The 14694-nt window shown below is 43.1% G+C and overlaps 1 protein-coding gene across 1 annotated transcript in view; it reads right to left on the reverse strand.

Annotated features, from left to right (window-relative positions):
• Positions 1–1011: 1011 nt before the first annotated feature.
• The window catches only part of CCDC85A (coiled-coil domain containing 85A), a 110105-nt gene continuing 96422 nt past the window's right edge, over positions 1012–14694 (reverse strand). The window contains exon 5 of the mRNA XM_029071664.2: positions 1012–2926. Within this exon, the coding sequence (XP_028927497.1) occupies positions 2837–2926 (90 nt within the window). The 3' untranslated portion in view covers positions 1012–2836. The remainder of the gene's footprint in view (positions 2927–14694) is intronic.

Here is a 14694-nt window from a genome sequence, read left to right on the forward strand (position 1 = left end):
TACAAGGTAATTGGGTTGTTCCACGTGGGACTCATAGTCTTCAGCCCCATTTTACAGATGAGGGAACTGAGACACAGAGAAATGAAGTGACTTGCCCAGGGTCACACAGCTGACAGGATTAGCACCCACGACCTCTGACTCCCAAGCCCGGGCTCGTTCCACTGAGCCACGCTGCTTCTCAATCCAGATTACTGGATCTGACCCAGTAATGTTTTCACAATCTCAGGGCTCAGAGCTGCACTCGCAAATTTCACCTGACCACTAAGATGACATCACTTATGGGCATTTGGGGAGGGAAGGAGGGGAATTAAAGACCAGACCTCCTGGCCGCTCCTTGAACTCCCAGCCCACCAACAGACTGAGGTCAGGAGACACTGATTCAGAGTCCACCACTGCCCTTTTCCTGGTCCAGAGAGGAGATGATTCTCTCCAACTACCCACCAACTTGGGCTCCTCCGCCTGTGCACAGCCTCATTCCCTCTGAACCGGTTAAAGGAGGCCAGATCGGGGGGCCAAATGACTCTGAGCAAGTGAATAATATGATTCTCTTGTAGTTATCCCAGTGCTTAGCACACAGTAAGCATTTTAGAAATGCCATAATCATTAGTAAAACAAAAACACGGCATCCCCAAGGTGACGATCCCCTTTACGGCTTCAAAAACTGGTTCTCCTAACCTCGATGATCCCACCTCTCCAGGGCTATGCTGGTGGTAGCGTTCTCCAGCATTGTTCTAAGCGCTGGGGTAGATATAAGTTAATTGGGCCGGACACATTCCCTGTCCCGAGGGGACTCACAGTCTAAGTAGGAGGGAGAACCAGTGCTGAATCCCCATTTTACAGTTGAGGGAACTGAGGTACAGAGAAGTTAAGTGACTTACCCAAGATCACACAGCAGCCAAGTTGTGGAGCGGCATTAGAACCCAGGTCCTCCGACTCCCGGGGCCCCCGCTCTTTCCGCTAGGCCGCACTGCTGCCACTGAACACAAGATGCACTTTGAAAAGAACAACCACTATGAGATTAAATAATTTATTACCGTTGCTAAGATGAACACATATACTTGATACTCAATTGAATGCAGAACTTTAAAAAAATAGTTTTAATACAGTATCAAAATTTACACAAGTGTTCTGTCAAAAGACCAGTGGTCCCTTGAATGAGCTACTGCAAGTCCTCCTGCAGGCACAAAAACTTGTTTGGAAAGTCATCGTAGGGTAGGAATACAACAATTTAAGTTTAAAGATAAAAACGGTTTCTTTGTCCCAAAAGAATATAAGATACAGCAAGCAATAGCCTTCGATGGCATAACAGCATTTTCAAAGGAGAACGTTTCTAAAAGAAGATCTGTTTGAATCGGGACCTGATGAAGATCATTAATAGAGACGCTCACTGTAAATGAATTAAAATGGTTTTACATCACGGTATCATTATAAAAAAAAAAGTATACGGCAAACCCTCTACATTCCACTACCCACAGTCGATTTAGCACAAAGTACAACAAGTCTACAGAAAACAGAGAACACCCGCTCTGACTCAAATCTCAGTGATTAAGAACAAACTCCAAACCTTGTTGCATTCCTATGTTTTTTCATCCTTAGCTACGGTGCATACCTAGGCATTAACACTTTGTCGCAGGTCTCTTGTGTCTTCATTGAGGAAGATCACTGCATTGGGATCCACCCATCAGAGCAGTTCCAATACACACAATGTTATACACATCCCGCCCCGCGCGGTCCCCCTCCCCCCGCCCCGGTTAAACAAAACCCATCCAGATCCATCTCTTGGTCAAAGCTTGGGCAAATCTGAACAAGAATGCTTAGTTTGCCTCAGAATAATGGGCATGCGCTGAGTATCATGAAACAGTTCTTCTGAAGAAAGCTACAGTTGATGAATGCAGTGTAATCTTTAAGAGTCTATACAGAGTTCACTTAAATAGATCAGCACGTCTCTAGAAACTAAGCTGTCAAAAATTGACATCCCATAGTCGGAGATGCTTCCGAAGAAAACTTGGTGTGGGTTCAAAAGCTTCAGAATTAAAGCCAGAAGGTCTTCAGAATCTTCTTGCCCCCTTGAGGGTGAGTTCTCCTCACAATAGGTCTTCCAGAAGGATCCCTCAGGGTGAACGGAACCTACGTCCATCTAGACCAGTTGGGAAGAAACTGGCTTTCATTTCTAGGACTCAGAGGAATTTTTTTGCTACACTATTAACCGATAAAAAGTCAACATGGATTTCCATAGCACCTCAGATCCAAATACTTGAATGCTGAAAGGTTTTGGGAAACTTTAACCCCTTTAAATCTGCATGTTATCTAAGCACCAGTAACAAAGACCTTACAGACTGAAGCACGAGCTACCAGGAACTGATCGACTGATTGATTGATTCCTTCTTACTCTTGGGATCCCGAAAGGCCCCTTCTATTCATTTCTCTACCACCTGGTGGCAAACACTTCATCCAGAGTCAGGCAGTCCTAAATCCCTGGAGTGGCACTGGATGACTTGCCAAACTTCTTCTGCTGCTGTGTCTTAGGCAGACTCTCCTCATTACCGACTTAGAAATCACAGGACTTGAAGTGTCCGCCTCCTCGTGCCAGAAAAATGGCGGCGCTGAGACTCAGAGAAGCCACGCTGGGCAGTGGGGCATGGAGACGGGAGTGTTGGAAAGCTTAGGGCACACGATGAGAAGACATCTACAACTGCAGGAGTAGAATTGAAGTTTTTGGAGAGTCCCATCGCAGGACAGAGGGCATTCCATAGTCGATCCATAAGTCAGAGAAGTCACTCTCCCCTCAGCCTCCCTGGGCAGTTCTAAACTCTTCACATCCAAAGGGAAACCACGGTCACATGGGTCCTTTGTACTGGTTTCCGGACAAATGTTGTCTAATTCCAGGACACGAACCTGCAGCATCTCCAAGTTTCCTCCATACAACCTAAAAGGAGGAACGGAAGAAACACGTCAGTCGCTGTCTGGACAACAGAGATCGGGGCTGTGTATTGCTTCAATCAGTCAGTCCCAGGAGAGAAGGGGTCAGGGACAGAGTTAAAAGGCATGGGAGAGGCTCAGGAAGAGGGAGAATGGGAGGGAGGGAGGAGGGAGGGAGGAGGAGAAGGAGGAAATGGGGCAAAAGGCCCACGCCCAAATACACCCAGGGGGAAATGTTCAGGAGAAGCATTTGCACGACTAGGCCATTGATTGTTTCAGAGTGGGGCTCATAATAAGGCTCAATTTTGCTAATTGATTTTTGATTTTTTTGATAATTTTGCTAGACCATTCCAAGTCCACAGGCAGACAATGTCTATATTAAAGGAGATTTCAGTGCTCTGCTGTTCCTCAAAAAGTCAGAGGACTTGGAGTCAAGGTACAGCTAAATCCTGTGGGAACAGGGATCCTCCCGCTTGTACATAACAAAGGAAGCCCAGCATTAGCCCAAGGAAAGGTGCCCAGACAACCCCAGCTGCAATAAGTAAATAGGAATATTCCCTTCAAACAGCAAAATCCCCGACCCTCCCCCGACGCTGTACAGGGAAAAGATAGGCAACCTAGGCCAGTGGGAGAAAAAGTGTGGTTCAGAGGAAAGAATAGACTGTAAGCTTGTTATTGGCAGGAATTGTGTCTGCTAATGTACTGTACTATCCCAAGAGCTTAGCACAGTGCTCTGTGCATAGTAAGCACTCAATAAATACCATTTATTGACTGACAAATCAATAGTTCAGAAGAACGAGACCATTGTTAAAGTATAAACAAGGGCATTTAACCTCTTAGGTTTTCTCTGCCACTTAAACTATGAGCCCCATGTGGGAGAGGGACTGTGTCTGAGCTGACTGTTCTGTAGTCACTTCAGCACTCAGCACAATGCTTGGCATAAAGTAAAGCTCTTAATATCATCATCCTATGGATCTGAAACCTAAGCAACGTCTGGTTTGCACTCAAGGCACTTGAGTCAGTCATAGCCCTAGCATTGCTGAGACTCTCCCGCTCTATAGACCTCATGGAATTTTTTTAATGGTATTTGTTAAGTGCTTACTATGTGCCAGGACCTATACTAAGCGCTGGGGTAGATTCAAACTAATCGCATAGGGTTCACAACCTCAATCCATTTTACAGATAAGGTAACTGAGGCACAGAAAAGTGAAGTGATTTGCCCAAGGTCCCACAGCCTTACAAGTGGCAAAGCCGGGACTAGAACCCAGGTCCTACCGACTTCCAAGCCTGTGCTGTATCCACTAAAGGGCCGGGGATCCCATTTCATCAAGCATTTTCCATCTAATCTGATCTGCACAGCCGAGCCGAACAAGACACGAATATCAAATCAGTGACTTGCTCCCTGGCTCTCCCCATGCGAACTGAATGCCTGAATGTTCTTCTCCAGAAGAACCTGGATTAGCAGCATGGCCTAGTAGAAAGAGCACAGGCCTGGGAGTCAGAGGACCTGTCTTCTAATCCCAGGTCTGCCAATTGTTTGCTGTGTGATCTTGTGCAAGTCACTTAACTTCTCTGTGCCTCAGTTTCCTCAACTCTAAAATGAAGATTCAATACCTGTTGTACCTCCTACTTAGATGAGAAGCATCATGCAGGACAGGGACTGTGTCCATCCTGATTAACTTCTACCTATCCCAATGCTTAGAACAGCGATTGACACATAGTACGCACTTAACAAATACCTTAAAAATAAAGGGTACTAGCCCAGATTAGGATTTTCTACTGAAACGGTCTCCTCAAAATGCCCACTTTTTCTACGCAGATAGTCACCCCAGAATTCCTGCCCAACGAAACACCCAACAAGCGGGAGATATGTGATGTAGAGAATCTGACCTCAGCTGAGCACATATCCTCCATGGGCAGCTAAGCAGTTTGGAGAGTCAATGGATTACAAACAACCGAGAAGAAACAGTCTTAAGCAAACCACAAACCAACACTGATTATTTGCTAAGGATTTGAAGGACGATTATTGTGTTCATAAAACTTCAACAAATCACATGGAAGAAGAAACAGGACGAGTGATTTAATTTTCATATAAAAATTGAAGGCATCAAAAAAGGTTAAGAATTCTTAAAGCAATAAAGTTATTGCCTCAATGGAGATTCAATAAAAAATATAAAACTGAGCACACGAAACTTAACATTGCACATTTTTCTCTGACTGTAGTCTTCTCTGTCTTACTAAGATCATGGTCAAATTCTTTACTATGTGGATAACTGATATTTTCCTGTACTTCCAAGACCCAGATATGTGGGAAAATTTTACCTGAAAATAGAATTAACTCTTTAGCTGTAAATGATAAACATCAAGGAACATCTCACCTTGTCAAGGGGTGGGCTCCTGAAAATTGGGAAACGGTGGGTGTGGGTGAATGTAGGGCAATCCTGTAAAAGCGAGCATTTTCCTGAAAACTTTAGGACACAAGTGGGACTTCAAGGCCCAGTGTAAACTCTTTATCTGACTCAAGTCGAGGGAAATTTGGCAAACTGGGCTCATTGTCAGAATGAAATTGTGCAAATTCTGGGATTCAGTGGGTGGATGACCCTAGGTAAAGGATGAGGGTCTCTCTTTCTCTCTCTCTCTCTCTTACAAACACACACACACACACACACACACACCAAAAAAAAATTGGAACTGGCTAAGTTTCCAAATTTTAGCCCTACTGCCTGGGTGAGTTCAAAAATTCCAGCATCCCCTCTACATCTCTTCCTTTTCAGCTTGTGAATGAAGGTCTTACCCCCTTCCCCACACATTATAAGCATAAATTGTCTTCTTGCCTTACATACAGAGACCAAATGATTGTTTTTGCTAAGGTGAAAATTTTTTCAAAAAAACTTGCAAGATCACAAGGTAGGAGACAACTCCCCCAACTCTCTGATCTGCAGGGTACCCAGAGAAGGCTCCTCAAAAGGATTAATTATGCCTAAATGAATTGTGTCTCTGATGGAAGGTTTCCATACATTTGCAGGCAGGGAACAACAGCCATTTCAGGTGAGAAGGATGATTTTTCATTCAATCAGTCGTGTTTACTGAGCGCCAACCATGTGCAGAACCGGTCCTAAGCACTTGTGGTAGAACAATATAACACTATAAGAGAGTTGGTAAACACATTCCCTACCTACAATGAATTTAGCTCCACACCTTTCTCAAGCCCAGAATTCCCTTGGAAATCAATGAGCAGTGATCCATGGGGCAATGGAGTTGAACCCTGCCAAGGGAAATTCCTATGCTCTGAATTCAATACAACGTGAAACTTCTGAAAGTTAGACTGCTGAAGAGGCCACTTCTCCATTTGCACTGAGTTCTATTTGGACCTAATAGTACTATTTACACATTTCTATTTCCTAATCAATCAGTGGCATTTATTGAGCACTTCCTGTGTGCAGAGCACTGTATTAAACACTTGGGAGATTACAATTCAATAGAATCGGTAGACATGTTCTCTGCCCACCAGGAGCGTACAATCTAGAGGGAGAAACAGACATTAAAACAAATCATGGATATGTACAAAAGTGCTGTGGGACTGAGAGTGGGGTGACTATCACGTGCTTAAAGGGGACACAGACAAGTGAATAGATAAACTAGAAAGGACAGGGAGTAGCGGATGTGATTTTAATAAGGCTTTGGCGGTGGGGAGAGTGGTGGTCTGTCATATATGAAAGGGGAGAGAATTCCTGGAAGAGGAAGAATGTGGCCAAGGGTCTGCGGCGAGATAGACAAGATTGAAGTACAGTGAGCAGGTCGGCACTGGAGAAGCGAAGCATACAGGCTGAGATATAGTATGAAATCAGAGAAGTAGGATAATGCGATTGGGCTTGGGAGAAAATACTCCATACTCAAGAACATTCAGACACCCCGTAGAGAATACAATTGTCAGAATAAATTAGACTCAATGTTTCTTGAGGGCAGAGATTCTTGACTTTTCCTTTGTTTCCCAAGCACGTGATACAATGTTCTGCCTACAGTCAGTACTGTTACGGATACAGATAGAGGGCCAACCAGTCAAGCTATGTGCATATTAACAGAGCTTACTGGAAGCTGCTTGGTGCCCTTCAAAAAGGTTATTAGAACACTACTGTAATTCATAACAGGGCTGCAGGGCTACAATGTCATTGGCAGTGCCCCTTGTCCCCATGCCCCTTGGTACTCAAAACCGTAAGCTCAATGGGCAGGGAATCTGTCTACTAATTCTGTTGTATTGTACTCTCCCAAACTCTTAGTTCAGTGCTCTGCACATAATAAACACTCAAAAAATATGACTGATCGGTGCTAGTATTGCTCTTTTAGGACCTTGCGCGTTCAAGTGCACTTCTGCGTAGCAGAAAGAAGGCTACAGGATAGAAAGTATTGCGTTTTCTCTCACTGTGTTGCAGTTCAAATACCTATTCTTGTTTTAGCCGAATAACCCCAAAATATACAGTTTTACCCAAAGGTGCAGAAATTATACTCATAAATGGTTTTACTGGGGAGATCTCCAGACACAAACTAAAAAAAATCAAATTCTTTCCATTCCAATAGTGGTTGTTTGAATAATCAATTAATCTTATTTATTGAGGAGTTACTATGTGCACAGCTCTCTCTGCTTGGGAGAGTACAACATGTAAATAATATGCTAAAATTATTGTGACCTTCTTTATATTTTCAAAGAATTAACTAGTTCTTCAACTGGGAGCCTGGGCAAATCATTTTGTACACACTCAGTTACCTTAATACAATGCACAAGAAAATCAACAACTTTTTTAACCAAAAACATTAGGAATTGATGAGCAGGTATCATTTTAATAGCTCATTTTCCAGTTATCTGAGAAGGATTCAAAGTTCCTGTTTCATGCCTGCCTGATGAGGATCCTTCCCAAATAAATACAATGAACGACCTATGTTTGTCAACCCAATAAGAAAGTCACATCCACCTTCTCACCCACTTCCCTACTTTGAGGCGGGGGGCTCCATTCATTCTCGATTTCCAAAATGATTAAATAAAAAAATATGAAACTGCTTAACATGAGAGAATCTGGGAGAGTCCCCGCTATTCTACAGAGGAGTTTAAAATGCTGGTCAGCATGTCAAGTGCCATATTCTATCAACCTGGAAAAAATGCAAGCACACCAAAGCTCTACCCTGGGAGACTTCGGTCCTTTTCAGAGCATTTCTGAAAAAAAAAAAATTAGGACCAGAACCATTTTTCTCTCCAAAGACTAAAGCAGCCATTAAACTGCCACCCTGAAAGAAGACTTTTCTTCCCCCGTTAAGTGCCTTGTAAGGTGTGTCTATATTTTGTTTGTTTTTAAATGAAAGGCCAAAGAGGCAAAAAACTCCCATGCACTGTTCGTCTCCGTGCCCTGTTGTTAATAATTAGAGTCCAAGACCCTGGCCATTTGACTACTAGGAGCACAGACAGATTTCGTTTTTCTTACCACCTACCAACGGTTTCTTCCAGACCTTAGGATGTCACAAGCAAACAAGGCTCCCTTCAGACAGATGCTTCAAATCTGGCTACTTAACACATACTTTAAAACAGGAAGCTTTCTCTAAACACAAGAATAACTCCATGAAACTTGAACCGAACCAAACCAAACCTTATGCTATTAAAAATAAAAATTTCCCCACCGTAGTTCACAATGGTTAAGTCTCGAAGTTCAGAAGATTAATTCCAATATCCAAGGACGTAAGATGACACCGAACTTATGAGAAATGTGCCTTCCACCTCCCTTGTATGGATTCCCTTCCTTGCTGTAGACGATTGGAGTAACTAAATGGTTATGAAGGACCACTCCCATTGTCCCGGCAGAATTCCATGCCTTCCACAATCACAACAGATGCTATTCCTACCCATGACACCCTTGACCCTCTCTTATATTTCCATGCATTTCCCAAACCCTGAAACTTTCCATGCAAAACTTTTCTTTCAAAATCACACATCCTCCAAGAGATGTTTCCTACCTAAACCGTTATACTTAGATTCGTACCCTTTAAGCACTTAATATTCATCCCACCCTCAGCCCCACAGCACTTAGGGACATATCGGTAATTTATTTTAAGATCTGTCTCCCCCTGTAGACTGTAAGCCCCTTGTGGGCAGGAAATATGTCTGCCAACTCTGTTATATTGTACTCTCCCACGTGCTTAGTATGGTTTTCTGCACACAGAAAGCACTCAATAAATATGATTGACCGACCGATTTCCTTAGGATAATTCTTCTTTTCCTCCACTACGTTCAGCAATTTCTAGTATTCCATCATCCAGGAAGTTTTCCTTCCCCAAAAAAACTATGCATTTCAGGCCATGAAGCCCTGTGTTCCCTTCCCAAGATTCTTTCCCCTCCCATTGGCAGGGCTGCAGAATCTTTAGGCTTTGGCATTCTCTGCACTGGGGTGTGTCACCTCTATAAGTAGACACTACTCATCTGAGGCCTTGATTTGTTAAAACCTCATACTGCAGGAAGAAATTATTCTTTCCAACCCCTCAACCACCTCTAGCACATAAGGACTCATTAACTCACGCCCATCCTCAGTTCTTGGATAGGCACAGGTATTCAATATTCCTAGGTCTACCTCCTCCCTCTTTAGAGTGTCAGCTTCTAGTGGGCAGGAATATATCAATTAATCAATGGTGCTTACTGTGTGTGAAACGTACTAAGCGCTTGGGAGGGTACGATAAAACTGAGTCGGTAGACAAGTTCCCTGCCCATAAGGAGCTTACAGTCTAACGTATCTTTGCTTCTGCTATATCCTCCAAGCACTTAGAGCTCACTCCACATTATGGTTTGCTTACTACCCTCTGAACAGGGAAGCCATGTGGCCTAGTGGAAATAGAATGGGCCTGGGAGTCAGAGGACCTGGGTTCTAATCCTTGCTCCACAACTTACCTGCTGTGGAACCATGGACAAGTCATTTACCATCTCAGTGCCTCTTTTTCCTCACCTGTAAAATGGGGATTCAATACCTGCTGTCCCTCCTTTTCAGACTGTGAGGCCCGTGTGGGTCTGGGACTGTGTCCAGTCTAGTTATCATGTATCTACTCCAGGGCTTAGTACAGTCTTAGCACATAATATCTGCTCAATGGATGCCTCAATTACCATTATTGTTATTATTATCATTATTAATAATAACAGTTTGAAAAAAAGGACTAGAAATCAAGCTTTGCAGAAAAGGCTTGTTCCACACTCAAGCACCTGCAGATTAAAGAATGGTAATCTCATAGTATTTTTTTTAATGTTTTAAAGGTTAAAAGAACACCCTCCAGGGATTAATTAGAGATGCTAAATCGCCTCTGAAAGCTCTGGATTTAGAATGAATGAGAAAAAAAATTGTCACTTTATGAGTTTGAGAGGCTCTGATACTGACTAAGCCTGCTGAAGTTGTACACTGATAAAAAGGAGGAATATATATCAAGGGCTTGATAATTCTCATCATCACTGAGTCTCCCAAGTTGGCGACTGTGGATAAAAGACTGTGAGTCTATCGGTCCCGGATGTGCAGGCCAAGGTGGGAAAGGAAATGTGTTCAAAAGAGCAGAGTGGTGGCCTATAGGCCAGGGACTGTGTAACAAAAGTCAGCCTCTGAGGAAATTCTGAATCCAGGTGCTCAGCACACCTGAGGTGAGAGCTTCTGTATATCTAAAGCAGCACCATGAGGACATATCGCTAAGCACAGGGAAGGATGGAGGACGGTGGCATAAGTGGCTTTGGATATCTGCATCCAAGACATCTTAAGAGCTTGCTCAAATCCACTGCCATATGACTTTAGCCAAGACATTTAAGTTTTCTCCGCTTCAGTTACCTCAACTGTAAAACGGGAATGAAGGTTGTGAGGCCCATACGGGACAGGGACTCTTTCCAACCTGATTAACTTGTATCAACCTCAGGGCTTAGAACAGTGCTTTGCACATAGTAAGTGCTTAACAAGAACTATTACATTTATACATTACATTATACATTGGTCACTCTATTCTTTTACCGTCCCTATGAGGGGAATCTCCTGGGAATAATCACTCCACTGGGGAAAGGGAAGGGGAATTGCCTTCTGACCTCTGACCCCTGGCCCTCGTGCCCCTCCAGCCTACAATGGCCTCTGATGTCCTTCCACCGCTAGCCATCGAGCAAAGGATGCAAGCTGTGATCCCTCGACCTGGTTCACAGGGAAGGCAGGTGGGCCTCGTCTCCCTCCTTGGCACCCTGGCACCACAACCTGACCTGTCAGGCTCTGAGGGCCCAGACTTTGTCATTGATTGATTGATTGATTGATTGATTTGAGCCATTCACAGTTGAAGGATGCCTTCTATTCTGGTGGCCATATATTTAGAACAATATGGTATAGTCATTCAGATATAGGCCATTCCCAGATCTCTAAAGAGCATAATGAGCTGCAAAAACACAGAGATCCCCAAATTCCCATAATGACAAGCATAGACCTTTACACCTAAAACATGCACCCCTTAAACTTGAGCCCCATGTGGGACAGGGATTGTTCCTGCTATGCTTATATTCTATCTAGCCCAGTGCTTAATATATAATAGTAAGTTATTATTATTATAAAACTAATGATAACGATATTCATCACTATTACCATAAACCCTAATTATGAGGACGTAGCTATAGGTATAAGGTTCAGGTTTCCTATAATGAGAGAAAACTATGATTTTCTTCACATTCTTCAGAAGGTGCATGCTATGGGCTCTAAGTTACAGTAAATTCTCAAATCTGTAAGTTTCAGAATATGAGAAGCTCTAAGTCGCTATCTTTTTCATGGAAAAATGTTTTCTGTTTTTTATGAAAGGTAAAGCAAATAAAATTCCCAGCAATATTGAAGGGGTTCATATAAAGGCAATGAATGTACCACTAATACCTTTTCATGTCTCTTCTCTCTGACACAGATACAAACTCCTTTTCCATTATTCTTTTCAAATAGTATGATTTCATGGGGCCCACATGGATGAATGATAAGCTATGTGAGCATTAGTCAGCGCTCAATTTTCAGTGTTAATTGAAGTCACGGTAATCTACACAGATAAGGCAAAAAAACTCTTCCAGAATCAAATTTTAGCTTGCCTCTCCACCAAAACTTTACTCAGCATGGCCGACAGCAACCAATCACAAAGACTACCGTGGGCCTTTCCACCCTTTAGAGAGTGAGAAAGGAGGGAGAAAGGAAAAGAGAGAAGATCAAAAGATCAATTGTATTTACTGATTGCATACTGAGCAGTATACTAAGTGCTTGGGATTGTACAATAGCAACTAGACATGACCTCTGCCCTCCGGGAGCTTAGACTCTAGCAGGGGGAGACAGATTCTAAAATAAATTACAGATGTGGAAAGCAACAAAGCATGTATGTACACAACACAGCACTTGTGTTGGGGGTTAGAGGTGGGGTGAGTATTAGAGTGCTTTGGGAGGTACTCAGTTCATTCATTCATTCAATTTTACTTACGGAGTACTTACTGAGTGCAGAGCTCTGTACTAAGCGCTTGGGAGAGTACAATTCAACAATAATAGAGACCCAAGTACATAAGTGATGTAGAAGGGAGGGGGGAATAGGATGGGAAGATGAGAGGTTAATAAGGGAAGGAGTGATTTTAATAGGGCTTTGAAGATGGGGAGAGTAGTGGTCTGCCAGATTTGATGGGGGAGGGAGTTCCAGGTGGAAGGGAGGATGTGAATAAGAGATTGTCTACAGCAGTAGAGGGAACAGCAACACCCAGAGAAAGATGTAAATTCAGGTGTCCACTGACCATCCAAAGGAGTAAAATCCCCATGAACACTGCTTAAGAGGACTAGTCTTATTTCCCTTCTGGCACCTGAACCAGAGGGCAGGGCACAAAGAAAGACTTACAAGTAAGAACAAAAATGGGAATTCAATATCAGGTTCTAGATCGGCTAACGAAGCCTCCTGATTTCTGGGGCTTTTTCATGCCTAGACTTTAAGGTCCTTATGGGCCAGAAATGTGTGTACCAACTCTGTGGTACTGTACTCTTCCAAGCGCTTACTTATTACAGTGCTCTGCACATGTAAGTGCTCAATAAATACCCTTGATTGATTTAACACACCAGGGTGATTTGGTGAATGGATACCCAAGTGGCACAGATTCTTGACCAACCATGCCACAGAATGGCATTTGCTATGCACTTTCTATGTGCCAAGCACTGTTCTAAGCAGTGGGGTAGATACAAGGTATCAGGTTGGACATAGTCCCTGTCCCACATAGGGCTCACAGTCTTAATCCCCATTTTACAGAAGAAGTAACTGAGGCACAGAGAAGTGACTTGCCCAAGGTCACCCAGCAGACGCGTGGCAGAGAAGGGATTAGATCCCACATCCTCTGACTTCCAGGCCCATGCTCTTCCCACCAGACCACACCGCTGTCTGGGTCAGACTCTGCCTCACCTTGTGATACCCCTCTGCCAGCCCAAACCAAGATGTCACAACTCAAATGACATTCTCCACCCCGAGAGCGGGTGACAGAAATGATTTGTTCTTTATTGCTTTCATTGGAAGTGCTGATTATGAAAGCCATATGGGTTCTAATTGTCCATTAGCGAACGAGCTAGATTAGGAAAATGAACCTATCCTTCACATAATCTAAAGAAAATAAAATTTATGAGCACTTGCGAGTCTCTGTTGCTTCAGCTCAATATGCTTTCCAGCTGTGAGGATCATCACCTGAGACATTTCTCCGGACTATTTCTAGCATGAGAGATTTCAGCTTCAGAATCAAGTAGGGGAGACCAAGCAACCACCCAGCGTATTTTAAGATCATTCAAACCAAAATAGCATCTGTATTTATTGTCTAACTAAGCAAAGTTACTAGCCACACATACTGGCTTGGCAGTGTGAGGATGAGATGAAGTGTTTTTGTTTAAGTTCTGTGTATGCTGATATCTTAGTATATGCTGTAGTTGTTCAGTGCTTAAGATAATTTTTCCCCATTCCTTTGTCCTAATATTAGTCCACCTAAAAAGCACAATTAAACACATAACTTAATAACCGGATATTCCTACAATCTTATTCTCCTGGTATATGGAGAATATCAGAATGCTGGGAGATATAAACGAAGCAGAAATCACATCTCCTCCAGGAAGTCTTCACTAATTACCTTCTCTGCCTCCCAACTGCCAGGATGTATCCTCCACTTCCACTTCAGCACCGACTATGCACTGGGGCTACCTACAACCACCCCTGACACTTCAAACATGTCAATCGGCACATTCTGACACTTAAGCATTAATTCATATACGTTCTCATTGCTTCTTCTTCCTATCTACACATTATTTCAGTGTCTAATTCCTCCCCCAGATCAGTGTTTAGAGCAGTGCTTGGCACATAATAAGCGCTCAACAAATACCATCGTCATCATCATTATAAGCTCTTAATGTGCCTCCCAACTTGATTGTACTCTTCCAAGCACTTGGTACAGGGCCCTGCTCATAGTATGCATTCAATAAATATCAGTTGACTGATTTACTCTAGACTGTCAGCTCCTTGTGGGCAGGGAACATGTCTACCGACCCTATTGAATCGTACTCCCCTAAGAGCTTAGTACTGTGCTCGGTACACAATAAACACTCAATAAATATGACATTAATTGATTTCTGGAATGCAATAGGACACACATATTTCCTTACCTGCAATCCGTGAGAACAAACTGTACTATACTTTGCAAGTAAACACTCTCGATGAGTTCCCTGGCTCCCAACTGGGCACTATTCCAGATGGTTCGAACCA

Source organism: Ornithorhynchus anatinus, chromosome 9 (genome assembly GCF_004115215.2).
Source record: "Ornithorhynchus anatinus isolate Pmale09 chromosome 9, mOrnAna1.pri.v4, whole genome shotgun sequence".
Lineage (NCBI taxonomy): Eukaryota > Metazoa > Chordata > Mammalia > Monotremata > Ornithorhynchidae > Ornithorhynchus > Ornithorhynchus anatinus.